The 18,939-nt window shown below is 40.0% G+C and overlaps 2 protein-coding genes across 2 annotated transcripts; both read left to right on the top strand.

Annotated features, from left to right (window-relative positions):
* Window positions 1-2,759: 2,759 nt before the first annotated feature.
* Window positions 2,760-9,167, top strand: LOC141009694 (high-affinity choline transporter 1-like). The gene is made up of 8 exons (XM_073482386.1): window positions 2,760-2,943; window positions 3,786-3,899; window positions 4,542-4,697; window positions 5,087-5,235; window positions 5,969-6,112; window positions 6,596-6,749; window positions 6,863-7,080; window positions 8,550-9,167. Exons 1-8 carry the CDS (start codon window positions 2,760-2,762, stop codon window positions 9,099-9,101), a joined length of 1,671 nt encoding a protein of 556 aa, XP_073338487.1. The 3' UTR covers window positions 9,102-9,167.
* A 1,670-nt stretch (window positions 9,168-10,837) lies between these two features.
* On the top strand, window positions 10,838-14,923 carry LOC141009067 (high-affinity choline transporter 1-like). The gene is made up of 8 exons (XM_073481478.1): window positions 10,838-11,021; window positions 11,321-11,437; window positions 11,740-11,895; window positions 12,095-12,243; window positions 12,372-12,515; window positions 12,857-13,010; window positions 13,642-13,859; window positions 14,363-14,923. The coding sequence occupies exons 1-8, from the start codon at window positions 10,838-10,840 to the stop codon at window positions 14,921-14,923; spliced, it is 1,683 nt and encodes a 560-aa protein (XP_073337579.1).
* The last annotated feature ends 4,016 nt before the right edge of the window (window positions 14,924-18,939 follow it).

Genomic DNA, 18,939 nt, shown 5'->3' with positions numbered 1-18,939 from the left:
GATATTTTACAGAATACATCATGTGTCATACATAACCTGAAAAGACAGTGTCACTCGTTGTTTTGTTTGCACATAACATTGTAAAAAAATGTACATCTGTATTAAAGTCATTCTATTTTTTACTCTCACAATGTGCATTTTATCCGTAACACAGCTGTAGCATCCTTTTAGAGTTGTATTTCCCCCCTCCGACCTCAGTCTGTCATGGAAGCGGAAAATATTTATTTTGTAATACGATATTTGTATGCATTTACACAGTACATTCATTTTGTCTCATTGTTTGACTTCTGGACACAATGACTGGCAATAAAGTGAGGAACTCCGGTTCCTGCAGTTCACTCTCAGTTGCGTTATTGTATTTTGCAATATTTTATCTCTTAGATGTCACCAAAACAAATGCATTGTTTAAAAGTCAGAAACTCAGTGAGTCATCCCTAAAAGACAGATGGTGGCGTTTCATTATCAAAGTTCCAGGGAAGGAGGTAAAGCACCACAGTTCAAATGTCTTCCTGGACTGACGGTTGTTTTTCTTTCAGGTCTATCTAGTTTGCCTGGATAGTCAGCAGATTTGGCTTTGTTCCTCCTTCCTTAAAAAACAAACAGAATCAGGTAGCAAGTGCAAAGCGAGTCAAAAAATAAAAAAGCCTGGGCTGAACCCTTTGCTTGAATTTATTCTGGGGCAGACTGATCGTTAACGCTCCTCAGGTGCTGCAGAACTCCATCCACCAATCACAGCCAGCACAGCTTCCCAGATACAGAGCAGGTGAGTCCTATTAGGCCTAATCCATGGCCAAAACATACATGTGAAAGGTCAATGGGATGCATGTCCTCACACTGAACACTGACATTTATCAGCATTGGTGTATGTCTACACGTAGCCGACTAAATTTGAAATGGCATGTTTTTCTCTCCATTTAGGTTTCATGCTTCATCATGTTTGTAGTATTCTTGAAGATTAAGATCGGTTATATACACATTGAATCTGTATCCATGCAATTTTCTCTGTGATCACTTATCTAAAAAATTTTATATAACTCACCACACTACACAGCTCATGTCATTAACCTCAATTTATGTCGATTTGGTTACACAAATTAATAATGCAACAGTGCAGGAAATTGTAGTATTCATGACCTGCGATCAAATCTCTATTTTAATTTTATTTTTTTATGACAGAAAGAGAAAAAAACATTTAAATCAGAAAGACTACACTTTGAGTTTGGTTGTATTACAACGTGATGGAAACAGAATACACACCGATCAGGCGTAACATTATGACCAGCTGCCTAATATTGTGAAGGTTCCCCTTGTGCAGCCAAAACAGCTCTGACCTGTCAAGAGGTGGACTTAAGACCTCTGAGGGTGTCCTGTGGTGTCCGGCACCAGGGCGTTTTATAGTGGATCCTCTGGGTCCTGTATGTTGGGGGGTGGGGCCTCCATGGATCAGACCTGCTCCAGCACGTCCACCTGTCAGTGGTTTTAATGTTGTGGCTGATCGGTGTATGTAATGATGGAGACGGCTGTGAACCAGTTTTGTTATTTGCCATCTGAAAGAGGACAAAAAAAAGAGATTCAGCTGTTTTCCTGTCCTATAAGTATTTTACTGTACTTCCAATTTAGTGTAGTTCTGAGGAAAATGGTCTGTAAATGCTAGTGTGGGTGGAAGTTGTTTTCATAGACAGTGCCAGGGATTGTTTCTTGCTAGCTGGGGGCTTGATTATTTATCGGTGAGGCTATGGAGTTTGTGGATAACATATGCAGCTGTAGAAGAATATTGTCAACTCTAGAAGGGGGTTATAGTTTACTTAAAGGGAGCAGAGAAGGGCCTGTAAATCTGTAGATGAGCTCATGTGAGTCATGTTACACTCAGCTATATAGTATTTCTGTGCGTGTGTGCGTTCAGGTAGGCGTATTTGAGTAGGGGGGGAACCCTCAGGCCAATTCATTTGAAAAACGAGTGGCAGCTTGTTTCATCTCTGTCTGAGGGAGATAAAGAGAGAGAGAGAGAGAGAGAGAGAGAGAGAGAGAGAGAGAGAGAGAGAGATATTTAAAAATACTCCTGGGAGAAGGAGACAGGGCATATCTTGCTGCCCAATATGTTTCAACATGCCACACCCTGAGGGACAGTGAGTGACCGACACACTCACACACACACTCTTACACACACACACACTGTATATACTGTATATATAATTAATGTAAATCATGTGTTTGTGTTGTTATTTGTTGTGTTCTGTCCGAATGTTTGGACAAGTTGTGTTTTGATGCTTTGGCAACATTGTTGTAAAACTTTCATGCCAATAAAGCTCCTTTGAATTTGAATTGAATTGAAAATTGAGAGAGAGAGAGAGAGTGAGAGTGAGAGAGTGAGAGTGAGAGAGTGAGAGTGAGAGAGCGCGAGAGAGAGTGAGAGCGAGAGAGCGAGAGGCAGAGAGAGCGAGAGCTTGATGCGTTGCTGCTCTGCGACTGCACACAGCTGCATCACTGGCCGTCAGTGCAGCATAGTGATGCAGCAGAATTGTGAATCAATGGCTGCTCGACCTGTTTTGTCCTCTGTGCATCGGAGACTACTGAGTCTTTTGGGGGATAAACATTGAAATGCTGCTCAGTTTGTCAGTATAGCCTGAGGCTTCTCTGGCAGCCACACCCAGCACTCACACATATAGACCTATACAGGTTGAACCAGTGCCAAAGATATCCTGCATGCATCCTGCTGCACTCTGCTGCACTCTGCTCTGGACTGCTCCTGGACACTCGGCATGGCTCTCAACGTCCCGGGACTGGTGGCCACCCTCATCTTCTACCTGCTGGTGCTCGGGATTGGCATCTGGGCTTCCATCAAATCTAAAAGGGATGAAAACAGGGCACAGGCAGACCATGCAGACATGGCTCTGCTGGGTAACAGAAAGATCAGCTTGGTAGTGGGCATCTTCACCACAACCGGTGAGTTCAGTTTTCATTTTTTGTGCAGCACTGCAGCAGGTGCAACCTGCAGGTTCCCAGTTTTCTTTTAGACATTTAACAAATTATAGATTCTAAGTTTTGGGTCGGGTTTGTTTATATGTGTGTAAATAATGTAATGTAGGTGATATATTGCAAAGTTTGGTTTGGAGTTAATTAATGTGACTGAATAGTCTCATGAGGGATGTAAATGACCAGATATTAAAATGTTCATTCATTCATTCATTCGTTCATTCATTCATCTGCCAACCAAGCTGTATTATCCAAACATCTCATAGACAGCTTGAACATTTCTCAATAATCTCTTTACAAACACATTTCAAAATCTACTTCATTTGTGTTGTTACACCTTGTGAATTAATAATAGAGATTTTCCAGTAACAGGAAACAGGAAAACGCCTGTAAATGAGATAATCAGCACTCCAGTCACAGTTATTTATAGAAGCACACAGATGTTGACACCTTAATGGAAGTTAGGTGACTGATGTTCAACACATGAATTAAGAGTTACATTTGACAGTGAATGGTTACAGCCACTGTGTCCATTGAACAACCTGCATCTGACTTTAGTTGAGGTGGTAGTTTGTAAATGGGTCATGTGAATGCATAGAATTTTTGCTCTACAGAGAAGATCTGTCACTGTGTTCACACCCTTAACACTCAACATACAACACTGATTGTATCTTGGATTGTAACATTTTCTTTACTTCAAGGACGTTCGCAAAGACAACTGTAATACAATTTTGTAACAAGTTTGAAATGTGAAAATGAACCCTGTGTGTGTGTGTGTGTGTGTGTGTGTGTGTGTGTGTGTTTCCCTGCAGCTACCTGGGTTGGTGGGACCTTCATCATTGGCACAGCTGAGACAGTGTACGATCCAGATTTGGGACTGATTTGGGCCGTGATGCCTTTAGCAGCAACACTGGCCTTCACTGTTGGTAAGATTTTCTTTTGTTTTCCCTAACAAACCATGCTTAGCAGCCCTGCAGCTCTTTGAGGAAGACTATGAAGGATTTGTCATGTGCTGTCTGACAACAAACCATTCAAAGTTCATCCCTCTTCCCCCTCTCAATCAGACTAAGAGAACAGTGGTGGTCAAGTGACCTAGAGAGCGAATGAAAAGAAGGAGTGGCTTTGTCTGCAAACAAATCAGAGTAATCAAACATTATTTTCTGACTCTTACGTTGTTAAACATGCCCACAACTCTACTCTCTGTGTGTGTGTGTGTGTATCTCAGCTCTGCCCTCAGTCAAACAGACACACAGACCCTCAGCTCATGACACAGACAGAGCAGAGGAGAGAGACAGAGACAGTGATGTTACCTGGTCAGTATGATTTTGTAGTCATGACCCAAACAACACATCCTCATACTGAAACGACTGAACAGGTTGATTGCTAGTGACCTTGCAAGCTACGTACAGTGTATCACCGTTACCAAAACTACATGACTGCTTCAGTGTTTGAGGTACACTTGCACTTGGTACACTTGTTTAGGTTTAAGCAACACACATACTTGGTTAGGTTCAGGAGACCAGAGTGTTTTGGGTTAAAATCAGTATGCTACTGCATCTCTTTTCAAGGTGGTCTTTTCTTCGCTGAGCCGATGAGAGAGAGGAAGTACGTGACCATGATGGACCCTTTCTGCATCAAGTACGGAGACAGACTGAGTGGATTTCTGTCTGTGGCACCGCTGATGTCCGAAATTATTTGGGTGACATCAACACTGATAAGCTTGGGTAACAATTTATCAAACTACTGTACATCTTGGTCTGCACGAACATTTGTGTGTCTTTGTGCATACTGTGATTGTACTGTACCCGTGTACCATTACAGCGTCTGTTCAGCCAAAATGCTGCAGTACTTGTTTTTTTGTTACGCAGCTGCTTTTTTTGTTTGATCAAAGCATGTCATATGTTGTAATTACTGAGCCATTAGTTCTTTATTTTATACTCATGCAGTCGGATCTGCACATAATTAAAAACTGATTCATCGATGCACTGAATTAATTGTTTCATACTGAATAATGATGAAATGTTAGTAGTTTTGCTTGAATGTATCTTTATGTGTGTGCATATACTGTTTGTGTATTTTAAGTGTGCATGGCAACTGCATGTGTGTTTCATAGGAGTAACCATGAGTGTCATCCTGGACTTGTCCTACGCTGTGTGCATCTGGATTTCTGCTGCTGTGGCCATCACCTACACCCTGCTGGGAGGTCTCTACTCTGTGGCCTACACAGACATCATACAGCTCACTCTCATTTTTATCACTTCGGTAATTTGGTCACTGACTTTGTTTGTATCACCAGTTACAAAGGCCCATTTGCATGTCAAATCATATCAGGGCGTCCACTCAAACCACTGCTGCAGCATAATAAAGACATTCCCATCAGTACCAGCTGCTCTTGTGAAATACTGACGCTTGAGGCCGGCGACCAACCCGACCTACAATCCCAAAGCGTCAGTGTTACTGTCTTACCAACAGGAGCTTTAAGCGCTAATGAGCAAAACAATGGTCTAAATCAAAGAAGATATTTTGACTTTTATTTTGGGCCAAGCTCCAAAAATGCTGTGTCTTTCCATAATGCAAACCAATAGAGTTATTCATTATACCTCCCCTTGCATCCTAACTGCTCATTTCTTTAAAGCTGCTGTAAGTGTTGTTGTCTTTTTGGCTAACTTCCTGTCCGTTTTGCAGTTAGAAATCCCCTCCATTCTCTCTGTCTCCACATGAACGCACGCTGTAATTGCCAGACATAGCAAACACTACGCCTCTGTATGGAGTTCTCTGTCCTGATTGGATAAAGTGGGTAGGGATATCCGAAAGGTCTCTTTTCATGCCTGCCAACACACAGATTTTTGACTCCCAACTCGTCGAAAAAACGACTCAACTCCCAATTCGACTCAAAAATAATCTTTTCTTACAAATAGGACCTTTAATACTCATTTTAATAAAAGTATATCACTTCCAGCAGCTTACTTATCGTAGTGTATTTCTGTCTCCGCAGTGGTTGTGCGTCCCTTTCCTCTTAATGAGTCCCACCTCTGTTGACATCACAACCACATCCTTCAACCACACCTTCCAGGCTCCATGGGTGGGCACCCTGACTGCAGACAGAGCCTGGAGGTGGATTGATATATTTTTGCTCCTGGTAAGGTAATGAAAAGCATTTGATGCTTACCAAGACTGATCGTATGCAATAGTGTGTGATAGATGATCTTGGTGTTCCTTGTACTCATAACAATAGCAACTATGACTGTACTTAAAAGATGATGGCATGTGTAACTGTGTAAAGAAGCTCTGGCATTATTTGCTTTTTAATATACTAACTTAAAGGATCACCTCAGATTGTCCTCACTTTGTAACTGTGGCTTTCGAAGTCCAACCGAAATTAAATTGCATGTTTTAGTCTGCTACAGCTACAGATCTGTCCTGTATATCACATATTTTATGTTCTTTAAGAAAAAAATCAGAAACCAAAAGTGAGAAATGTATTTTCCTCTATGGTTCCATGACGCCCACTATTTTTGAGTTCAAAAATCAAAAAGGGTGGAGGATTCCATTAAAACTACTGCAGGTCTGTTTTCAGTATTGCTGCCCTCATGAATGTCTCTTTGTTTCTTCCTCTCCCAAGAGTATAGGAGACCTCGGTTTCCAGGACTTCCACCAGAGGACACTATCGGCCTCTACCTCGGCCACGGCCAAGTTGCGATGTTACGCTGCAGCGTTTCTCATCCCCACCTTTGGGATTCCTCCTGTGCTCATTGGGGCGGTGGCTGCATCCACAGGTAAAGCAGGAGTGTTTAGTACTGTTCAATTTGAAATTTAAACTTGATATCCGTTTTTCTGTCCACTGATTATAAATGACACTAACATGCACCCCTGTACTTCTATTTCTAAGACTGGAACCTGACCTCATATGGGTCTCCATCTCCGTTTGAACGAGGTCAGACAGGTCTGATTTTACCCCTCTCCCTGCACCACCTAACCCCGCCCTACATCTCCGTTGTTGGAATTGGAGCTGTGGCTGCCGCCGTCATGTCATCAACTGACTCTGCCCTGCTGTCTGCAGCCTCCATCTTCACCTCAAATATCTACAAGACGATCCTGAGGACCAAGGTAAATGTGGAGGGAAGAGGGTAAAAGGTGTAGCCAAACCAATCCATCACTGAACAGATGGAAATTGTCTTGTTTTAGGGGAGAGACTTCAGGTGAATAGGATAAAATATTGATCTTGCAGATACCACCATGAAGCTTCCCCAGCTGATTACTTACATTAAGACAATTTTTTCATATTACAAGTTTTCTGAAATGTTTTGTTTAAATGTGTAAATAAAGCATTATCTAATTAAGTAATACACTAATTTGCATACATTTCTACAGCTGAACTTTGACATCTCTTTAATATCACTCAATAAATCAGAAAATACTGTCAGCCATGAAGAAATTTACCTTATTTTCAGGAATATAGTGTTCTATAAATCAGGCAGCAAATTATATACCTTTGAGTATATGTATTGTCAAATTCCAGACCTAAATGTGAATTTTTGGCATCTTCTTTTCCACTAGTCTAAATGTTAAATTTAAAAAAAATACAGCTTACAGGAAAATGTGACTAACAGATGCACTGAAGTAAACCAGAGAAACAAAGTCATGGACACAGTTGTGAGTAACTCTGGAAAGCTATACCGGCATTAACTTTTTTATCTTTTGTCATGACAATCACTGTTATACTTAGACGAGAGAGAAGGGGACCCAAACACAGACAATACACAGGAAGCAGGATAAGGGGAATGAAAAGTGAGCTTTATTTAAATGAAGCTAAAAGTACAAAACACAAGAAAACTAGACAAACCAAAAAGGATCACAAGGACCAAAAACAAAGTAGCAACTAAAAGCTTAAACAAAGTGCAACAGAAAAGTAAAGTTCAAATCAAATGAAAAAACAAGGAACCAAAATCCGAACATACCAAATGGGGAAAGACAGAAGGAGACACTGGCGGAACGGCGGCGTAACACAGAGCACGGAGTACAGGAGACGCCAGGGAACATCACAGAGGAATGACTGAACGAACTGACAAACACATGAGGGAGAACAAAGGCTATATACACAGACACTAACGAGGGGATCAGGAACAGGTGGAGTGAGGAGGGAAGAGGAACAGGTGAGGAAACGAGTGGAAAAGCACTGGGAGGGAAAAACACACAGGAGGAACTGAAAAGCAAGAAGAGACACATGAGGGCATACTATCAAAATAAAACAGGAAAAACAAGAACAAAACACTGAATCATGACAATCGCAGAGTTGTAAAATCCTGTTAGAAACAGTGGAGCAGTTGTGTGAGAAGCCTTTAAATGTATTAATCTGTTACTCAACTGGATTTCCTGGATCATATTTTGATCAAGTACCTGGAACAACATTCCACCACCAACACAGCCCTGCACTGTTTTGCAGTTGCTCTCCAAGCGTCGACCACACGCAGTAAGGAGGGAGGGCATGAGAAAAGTTAAAAAAATATATTAAATTAATGTCTCATTCCAGTACAGCCTTCTTCAATCTCCCCCCCCGCTGTGTCTTGTCATTGCAGGCATCAGAGAACGAGATCCGATGGGTGATTCGTATTGCTGTGGTTTTATTCGGCCTGGCTGGTACATCACTCACCTTTCTCCACACAGGTGTTATGGCTTTCTGGGTCCTGGGTGGAGAAATCGCCTACATTATGATGTTCCCGCAGCTGGTCTGCGTGCTCTTCTTCAACATCTCCAATGGTTACGGTGCCACTGTGGGATTCATGGTTGTTTTTTTCTTGAGACTTTTGTGTGGAGAACCCTTGTTAGGGCTCCCACCTGTCATCCATTTCCCAGGATGCACCTTTGAAAACGGTGTTTACGTTCAGTATGCCCCATTCAGGACCATCTGTATGTTGGTTTCTTTTGTCACCATATTGCTGGTCTCCGCTGTGGCTTCTGTGCTCTTCAACAAAGGACTGATACCTCAGAAGTGGGACGTGTTTCAAGTCCAGAACCCACCACAAACACAAATACCAACGGAGGGTGCTCGCAGCAATGAAATCCACAATTCACAACCTCTGTGTGAGAGTGGTGGAGTCTCAGATCCAATGTTGGAATCAACTTGTTGAAATGGAGATGATCGTAACGTGATGCAACAGTGGACCCCATGTTTCTCTGAACCAATTGAGGAACTAGAAAATGAACTTCATTGTGTCTTGTGGAGATGAAGGAAGCCCAGAGTGGCTATAGGCGCAACTAATTTTTTGATGCCATTATATTGAGATCAAAAGTTTTCTATAGATGGAGAAGATTGTTTTAATAAGAGATAAATGAACCTGTTATCACAGGAAAACAAAAGCTCTTTTCATAAATTTGAAACTGTAATTAATTGTTGCCTTAAATTTGAACTTTGTAGCTAAAATTAAATAAATAAATAAATAAAATAATGGTTCTGGATATTTTCTGTCCCTTACAGATATTATCGTGGGTGTGTATTACAGAAGCTAGATTGGGTGACATCATCGCTAGAGTGGAGAGGACCAACAAAAAAATTCTATAACATTTCTCTTAATCTTGACTAAAACCCCAAAATTTAATTTCGCACACATATTTTATACATTGTATCAGTGGGACATTTTGTGCTGGTTGCAGGCATTTAGTTATGGAAGCAAACAGAGCACCACCGACCCTCATGAGCTCCCATGTTAAATCTGAGCCTAAACGTCTGGAGGAAAGTAGATAGAAAGATGTTCCCCATCTTTGTTGTTTGTTTATTTGTGAGTATTTTGTAGTAAATGAGTACTACTAAGTGTCAGCAGAATATCCATGGATGGCAACTCACTGAGCGATCTTTTTGTCGGCCTTTTGTCCCTCTCTCTCTCTCAGACAGACACAGCTGTCTCTATTTATACTCACTTGCAAAGCATCAGGCAAACACAACAATTTGTTTTCAAGATAGATTTATTTTAAATCAAGCAGAATCCAGATAGAGAAATATATGAATAAACTTTTAGGTTATAAGCATTACAGCAGCAACACATTATGCTTACAATGCTTATATATATATATATATATATATATATATATATATATATATATATATATATATATATATATATATATATATATATATATATAAAAGTTTATTAAGTATAAAAGTTAATTGTAAAGCTCTGCTGGTTTCACTCACTAGCTTTGAAGCTAAAAAAAAATAACACATTAACCCTGACAATTCTAGCCTGCAAACTGAAAACTTGTTTCCCAAGTAAAAGTGGCTTCCAGCCAGACTGAGCCAGTGATGTTTGCTAACAAAATTGCCAGACGCTGACACAGGCATGTATTTATTTGTCAAGTTGAGCGCCACAGGCTGAATGCTATCAAATCAGTAAGTGAGCGTAAAGAGTAAAGTTTATTTGTACAGCAACTTTCAAGGATACAAAATCACAAAGTGTTATACATTAATGATAAATACACAATTTAAAGCAATATAAAAAAAGCAGTGACAAATCTGACAATGTTTTATTGGTTTAAAAAACAATAAAACATCATAGAATACAGAGTGTTGAGTGTAAGTTTCTCTCAAATACAAGTCAAATAAATGCCAAAAATAAAAAAAAATATATGAGTAATATAACTTCCAACTGTCCAGTTGTTAACATCACAAGATTCACAATGAAACCAGCTGGACCAGCCAACTGAAGCTGGCTTTCTTCACCAGAGGGCATCAATGTACCTTTCAGTTGGAGGAGGCTGTTGTTTTTCCTGTTTCTCCTGAAATGTCTCCCTCCTTTTATAAATACTCAGCTGGTCTGTCACTCAGACACTCAGACATCAGCCAGTGAGGAAACCAGTCAACGTGTCCATCATGGCTGTCAACATCCCAGGAGTGATAGCGATGGTGTTTTTCTACCTCCTGGTCCTTGGGACCGGCATCTGGGCTTCTTTTAAGTCCAAAAGGGAACAGAAGAAAAGTGTAGCCACTGGAGTGGAGATGACCCTGCTGGGAAACCGGAGCATAAACTGGGTGGTGGGGATGTTCACAATGACAGGTGAGGAGAGCACAGATGGCAAAACTAGGATGGAAACTGTGTAATGTGAATTAAACTCATAATAAATCTCCCTTACACAGTAGGTGCAGGATGCAAAAGGGTGCAAAACACGATGTTTTGACTTAAGTTATGTGAATATAATTTAAATACCTGCTAACAATGCACCAAGCTGCAGCTTTTTGCAGAATGACTTTCAGTAAGTTTCAGAAAGATGATGAATGAGTGCCCAGCCTGATGATCTCCGTCCAAATAGCTGCTGTTTCTCTTCTTCGTGACTTACTGTGTTTATCCATCCGTAGCTACGTGGGTCGGAGGAGGATTCATTGTTGGCACAGTTGAGATTGTGTACACACCCTCCATGGGACTAACCGGGGCAATCGTAATGTTAATGGGATACAGCACATCTTTTATAATTGGTAAGACTTTGTAGTTACTTCTGACAGGCTACTGTTTTTCTGCATGGTTAACAAAACAATCTCTCCAAACAGGAATTACTGTAAATTAGACATGAATAAGAATCAGCTCTGCTACCTTTAAACTTAACATTGAATGTGTATTTTTTTTTTAAATGTAACAAGGCTGATAGAAAAGAAATAAAAATAGATTACAAGCATGTCATTTTTCCTTTTAGTTGTTTGGGATTTTTTATCTCACTTGATTTCTTGTTACTCTAACTCTGATGTGGTCTGTACTTCTTTTTTTTTTTTTTTAAATAAAGGTGGCCTTGTGTTCGCCAAGCCAATGAGAGAAAGAAACTATGTGACGATGCTGGACCTTTTCCATATCAAGTATGGAAAAGTACTGACAGCTGGACTGAGCCTGGCTACACTTGTTCTTGAGGTGTTCTTAGTGCCTAATATCCTGATTGGTTTAGGTACAATTTATGGTTGCATCATTGTGTGTGTGTGTGTGTGTGTGTGTGTGTGTGTGTACTTTATCTGTACAATAAATGTATAGACTGATGTTAAGTCTTCCCCTCACTGTGCTGGTAAGACTTACTGCAATGAAGATTCAGTGGTAATATTTACACAAAAACTGGTTATACAATTACACTAATATAATGTGTTTGACAGGAGGAACCATGAGTGTCATCCTGGATTTGTCCTTCACTGTGTGCATCTGGATCTCTGCTGCCGTCGCCATTACCTACACACTGCTGGGAGGTCTCTACTCTGTGGCCTACACAGATATTATACAGCTGGTCCTCATATTCATCAGCTTGGTGAGTTTGCTATAGTTTTTTTCCAGCGTGTCTGGCTATTTGTGTTAAGAAAACAAGGCATCAAAAACTCCAAAGCACACCTTCAAAAAGTGTGTTTATTTATCATTGATATTTTTGTGTCTCTGCAGTGGCTCTGTGTTCCCTTTGTTCTGATGAATCCTTCTGTCTCGGATATTAGCCAGACGCTGATGAACAACACCCTACACTCGCCCTGGATTGGTACACTGGAGCTGAGAAAGACCTGGATAATGATTGATGATTTCTTATTCTTTGTAAGGAGGCAACAATACAGCCTTTATCAAATACAATTCAGTCTAGTTGTTATGGCCGTCTTAAGACTTTTGATAAATAACACAAGTGTTTAAATGGTGGATAGTTTCCCATTGTTACTAAAGGTTCAGTTCCTAGGCAGAGGCTTTTAACTGAAACAGTATGATTGTGAATGTCAAGTTGAAATCAACTATCCTCTGACTGTAGTTGGTACGTTTAAGAAAGTTTTCCTAAAATCTGAAGGGTGCTTCAAGGTTAGTAGCAGGCAAACATTGTCCATGTTTCCCCTTTGGAGGTGACACGGTCATGATTACATCAACCAACTAACTGTTTCACACTAAAGGCGCTGGGCAGTCTGGGATTTCAGTGCTTCCACCAGAGGACCCTGTCGGCTTCTTCCTCAGCCACAGCCAAGCTCATGTGCCTCGTTGCTGCCTTCCTCTTACTTGTATTTGGGATCCCTCCTATACTGCTCGGGGCAGCGGCTGCATCCATAGGTAATAATGTTGTGCCGTGTCTTTGATCCAAACCTTGTTAATACATGCTAAAACAATAACCAATTGTATATCATGTACCAGAGCTATGACAGAAAAAAGACCTGTAGATCCCAGATTTGAATAACAGAAACTAAGAAACAGTCATATCTTGACTGTGGATAGTCTCAGGGTGTGTTGAAATCATTCAGTCTTGACCAAAAGGGTAGACCGATTGAACGACAGACTGACCAGCCCGTTCTCTGCAGAAAACATTTCAAAAGGTTCATTATAAAAGCAATTTATTATGACCCATTTTTATGTTTGTGCTAGGCAGCGACCTTTAGTGGCCATAGCGATTTTTACGGCAGCAAAAGAGGAAGTCAGGTGAAGTAGTATAAAGAGCAACAAAGTCTGCAAAAGGTAGGAGGTTGGGGACAAACAGTAGGGTCAAACGAGCACAGGACAGAACATTCAGGCGACTGCTGTTTGTTTATGTCCAGTTTGTGTCCAAGCAAAAGTCAAGTAAGTTAGTTCAACTCACGAACATCGTTAAGTTGTGTTATATCCATGAAGTTACGTATGTAACCAATTGGTGTCTCCTGAAATTAACATACATTTTTCAGTCTTTCCTTCTTTTGTGTCCACGCTTCAGACTGGAACCTGACTACCTATGGTTCTCCATCTCCATATGAACGTGGGGAAGCAGCTCTAGCTCTGCCCATCACCCTGCAACACCTCACCCCGTCTATTATCTCCATTATGGGTACAGGATGTGTGGCTGCCGCTGTGATGTCATCGACTGACTCTTCTTTGCTTTCTGCAGCGTCTGTCTTCAGCTCCAACATCTACAAGAACATCCTGAGGCCTCAGGTGAGAAAATGCACTTGTTTTTTTCAATTTACTACATCACAACAGGTAGAGTTTAGTTATTAGTCAATATGTCATACAGTTTATACAAAATGAAAAGTATGAGCATGACATACATGACGTACATACATTTGACAGTATTTTTCTGTATTTATATATATATATATATATATATATATATATATATATATATATATATGGGTTGTCAAGCGATTAAAAAATAATCTAATTAATTACAAGCTTTGGGATTAATTCATCAAAATGAATCGCACATACCAATATTTGCAGTAATCATTTAAACATTTTGGTAGATGAGTGAATCAATGAATAAATGCACGATTTCAACTTTAAAAGGTGATATTTCAAGCTTGAAGGACTCCCAAGGTACAAAAACAGCACTCCTGGCAGCAGTTCCATCATCACACACACACATCATCACACGCTGTCCCTAAAATGGATTGCATTTATTGTTTACCTGTTCTTCTTCCTCCCCTATTCTTCTATAGGCATCAGACAGAGAGATTCAGTGGGTGATCCGTGTGTCTGTGGCAGTAGCTGGATTGGTTGGTACATCACTCACCAGTGTAGCAGTCAGCATCCTAATGTTTTTATTTCTGAGCACAGAAGTGGCCTACATTGTAATTTTCCCTCAACTCGTCTGTGTCCTATTCTGCGACATCTCCAATGGTTACGGGGCTATTATGGGCTGTCTGGTGGGAATACCATTAAGACTGCTCAGTGGAGCCCCACTACTAGGGTTAGCACCAGTCATACACTTCCCAGGATGCACTCTTGAGGACGGTGTTTATGTCCAGTACTCTCCAGTTAGGACCATCGCCGTGCTGTCTGCCATTGCTGCCATCTTGTTGTTCTCCTATCTGGCTTCTGTGCTCTTCAACAAAGGCATGCTTCCTGAGAAGTGGGATGTGTTCAAAGTGAAAGTCCAGCACTCACCACAACCACTGACACCAATAGGTGACACCACAGAACATGATGAGAATGAGAAATTGAACAGGAACAACTCTCAGAACGAGGCATCAGAGCCAATGAGTAGCACAAGTTGTTAGTGTTCCTGTGTGTACAGTAGTATCTGTTTTCTTGAGGTATAATACAGACCAGTAGATACTAGTAAATATCTCCTTTATTGTTAGAACCAAATCAGATGAAACGGCCTTCAATCTGGCCTTCAGCTCTGTTGTCAGCCTCCCACTGGACCTCAGAACATGTGAGACAGCTGACTCCTTGAAAGTAAACGGTTCAACCTGGGCACCCTTTAAAGGGCACCTTTATCTCTGTTGTGTTTTGTTCTGCTTATTGTTGCTTTTAGGCTCCTTTTAGAATCATGTCTTTTCTGTCTTCATATATTATAATTAAATAATAAATATAGCTGGGCATATTGTAATGCTATCTTTATAGCAAATAGATATTCTGTATTGCTTGTTAAACAGGTGCTTGCTGTGATAACTTATGGCCTGTTTTCCATCTCCACTGAGAAGAAAGTTATCCAAAATAAAACAGGATTTCAAAAATAGACACCATGTCTCGCAGACCTTGAGGCAACATGTAGCGTGAGAGTAGCAGAATACGAAAACAAGTGAGAGTTTCTCTCTTCGCTCTCCTGCTTTTCTCCCCTTTACTTATTGTGTCTTCTTCCTATCCCATCTTTCACTGGGCTGTCCAAGCTGAGCGGAAAGTTACAGAGGGGTCGATGATCTGCTCTGTTTTCAAAGATGATCCTGGTGCTAGTCACTACAATTCACAGAGATAACAACTGGATCTCATGTGTTCACATTCAGCTGCTGACCTCCTCACAGAGCAGTAGACACTCAGGGACCAACACAATTTCATACAGTTTAACTTTTTTGGCGGATTCTGCCACCTTTCTAGTTTCAAACAGTGTTCTGGGGACCAGTTTTGGGGAACTCTAGGAGAACAGCTTGTTTATTCAGTTATGGAAAAAATAATTATTTCTGATCTTACCTCATTAATGCTGTTAATGTTACATTTCTGAGATTGAGTTTCTTCTCCAAAACCACATAGTGCTCCCTTTAACTCATATTCTTAATAAATTGCATTCATATGTTGCTGGTCTATGTGTATGATGTGAAATATGTATTTGTGTATATAAAATGCAAATAAACATGTATAGATTGTCAAGTAAAGGCAAAGGCGTACCCTCTTAATCCTAGTGTCCTCACTTCCTACATCCTTTGTTTCCCTTTTCTTTAAAGTAAAGACTTGTGGTAAAACAACATTCCTCCACAGGGTTGTTTGTGTAACATGAGGAAGTTCTGGTATGATCACTGGCATTCGTTTTTACAAGGATGTTGAGTGAAACACAATATTTAAAGTGTCACACTATCCACAAAGTTACAAAATCTTCAATAAAATATAATAAAGTAGTAACCAAATAGTTAAACAGCATTTGAATAGCAGAATGTTGTTGATCCGACATCAATAGATAATTTGTAGTCTTAGGTGTCCATCCAGTGGTGAAAACATACCAAAGAAAATTACCTTGAAAAAGATACAGTGGGGAAGCCTCATCCATGTCCTCAATCTCGAAATGATTTAGTGTTTTGGTTATAAATTAATTATATCCCCTTTATTACAAAGAATATTGGTATATAGTAACCTTCAAAATGAAAAAAAAACAAAAAAAACATTCAAACACACTCACTGACTAAACTTAGTGAAAAAACTGCAGTAAAACAATTTACCACCTAATAATACACATGTGCAGTCTACATTTACATTAAATATCAGCGTTTCTTTTTATTTTATCTAAAAAAACAAAACACAACCTGACAAGTGTATTGATCATCCCAAAGTTTGCAGAAGCCAAGGAGGTTCCTGTCTGTATGGATTCATTTGGTAGAAGCGAGCACAAAACGTGATTCTCAAAATGTTTGGATTGCAAAAACATGGATAAAAACAATGCAATGATTTTCAAATCATTTAGGGCCTATATTCAATTGGATACAGGACTAATACAAGATATTTAATATTAAAAACATCTTAAACATTTTACAATGAAGTCATAAGCAGAGGCTATCCACACTTATTTTGAGCCTTAGCCTTACTTTTTATTGTTACACTGAATCACTTGAATTATTCAGCGATGTAATCCATAGTCTGCCAAATGATACAAACCTGTTACCTGAGTGATCAATCAAGGGTGTCTATAATGCACATATTAACTCTGGTGACACACAAACTCAGCTGGCAAGGAAAAAAAGGAATCAGTACATTTGTAAACTGTCTGAAATCCAAGACTTTCAAGCATTTACATTTACATTAAGGGCATTTAGTAGATGCTTTTGTCCAAAGCGACTTACAATACGTACATTTGTCACAAGAAAGAAACCACAACATATCACCGTCGATAAAGTAGAAAAAAAACAACATAGAAACAGTTTTCAAGCCCTCATCTGAGCATGGTAGCTGCTATTTATCAAGGATACCTTAAGTACATACGTGCTATGGTTTAAGTGCTGAGGGTAAGAACATACAAGTGCATTTATTTTTATTTTTTGCATTTTGTGTCACCTGGTGTGATAACAAGGGTTGTCCTGGAGGGGGAGGAAGAAGCACAGTGTCAATCCTCCTGCAAGGCCTTCTTGGAGCTTTTCTGACATCCTGGGGTGTGTTTGTTCTCATGGGTCCGTCTGGACAAAACCAATGAAGTCTTTGTACTTCAGCAAGAGCCTGACATGTTATTGAATTATCCATTCTGGAAAACACTTGTGTAACTGCGCATTACTTGAAAATGTACACCATTTCCTCAAATGAGATAGAAAGACACACTGGGCCTGTTGCATTCAGATGACTGTAATGTGATGCTTGGTGTTTTTTTGGAGAGGTGTGTGCCTTTGTGCAACTGTGTAAAATGTCTGGAAAACAGATAACATCTTCACAAACCCTTGATTGGAATGGAAGATTCAGGAACAGACATGTCTTCAAACTGTCATGAGGTTGACGACATGCCACATTAGAGTGCACGTTGTGGCCTGTCCTGTAATTTGTTCAAGTGCTACCTGTCTCAGAGACGACAATGTGTGACTGAAGGATTGTCTAAAGGGGTTATGCAAGGTTTAGTACTGGGTCCTGTCTTATTCACAATCTATATTAACAATAGTATATCCTCTATAACAAATTGTAATACCCATCTTTATACTAATGATACAGTCCTGTACTGCTGTGCTAAAACTGCACATAAAGCCATTACAATTCTCCAGCAAGCTTTTGACAAACTGCAAGATTCTCTTTTTAACCTGAAATTAGTCCTCAACGCGAACAAAACCAAATTCATGATATTCTCAAGAGCCGGAGATATCACAGACACTGGTCTGCATGTTACCACTCTAACAGGACGCAGTATCGAAAGGGTTTCTGAAGACAAATATTTGGGTTGGATCAGAAACTCACAGTTAAATTTCATGTTAACACACTTGTTAGCAAGCTGAGACAAAAACTGGTTATAACTAGAGACACAGAACTACTTTCCCCATGTTCTGTAGGAAACGGATCACTGAAGCTGTCTTTTTATCTGTCCTGGATTAGGGTGATGTTATCTATAGACATGCCTCTGTCTCACTCTTACTCCACTAGACTCTTCGTTACTGGTGACTGTTATTCCACTCATCATTGTATTCTATATGAAAAACTTGGGTGGGCACCTTTAACAGTAAGACATTGGCTTTGTGTTTGTTTTTAAAGCCATGAAGGACAACATGCCACCATACATCAGCTGTTTAGTAAACTGGTCCCAGAGTCACTATTCAACACGCTCTAGTGATCTAATAATGCTCCAAGTTCCCCGGTTAAACACTAAATTTGGGAAAACTGCTCTCAGTTTCAGTGCTTCATACACTTGGGACATTTTACAACGTACATTTAAACTTGATACAGTTTCACCTATAGGTCAGTTTAAGACTTTCATTTCAAACTACTCAGCATTTGAATGTAACTGTTTTTAACTACGTGCTGTCCTGTATGGTTGTCTGCCATTTATCTTTTATGCACCTCAGTTTTATTTGTGTTTTGTCATGTTCGTTTGCTGCAGTTTATCATTTTTCAAGCT

Source organism: Pagrus major, chromosome 15 (assembly GCF_040436345.1).
Source record: "Pagrus major chromosome 15, Pma_NU_1.0".
In the NCBI taxonomy this organism is placed as follows: Eukaryota; Metazoa; Chordata; class Actinopteri; order Spariformes; family Sparidae; genus Pagrus; species Pagrus major.
Note: the sequence above shows the minus strand (reverse complement) of the source record. Positions and strands in the feature narration are given on the sequence as shown.

Bases quoted from the DNA above. Each gene is read 5' to 3' on its own strand.
- LOC141009694 (XM_073482386.1), top strand. From the start codon at position 2,760: ATGGCTCTCAACGTCCCGGGACTGGTGGCCACCCTCATCTTCTACCTG. The intron at 5,236-5,968 runs GTAATTTGGTCA...CTGTCTCCGCAG, and splicing joins CTCTCATTTTTATCACTTCG to TGGTTGTGCGTCCCTTTCCT. The intron at 6,113-6,595 runs GTAAGGTAATGA...TCCTCTCCCAAG, and splicing joins TTGATATATTTTTGCTCCTG to AGTATAGGAGACCTCGGTTT.
- LOC141009067 (XM_073481478.1), top strand. From the start codon at position 10,838: ATGGCTGTCAACATCCCAGGAGTGATAGCGATGGTGTTTTTCTACCTC. The intron at 13,011-13,641 runs GTAATAATGTTG...TCCACGCTTCAG, and splicing joins GGCAGCGGCTGCATCCATAG to ACTGGAACCTGACTACCTAT. The intron at 13,860-14,362 runs GTGAGAAAATGC...ATTCTTCTATAG, and splicing joins AGAACATCCTGAGGCCTCAG to GCATCAGACAGAGAGATTCA.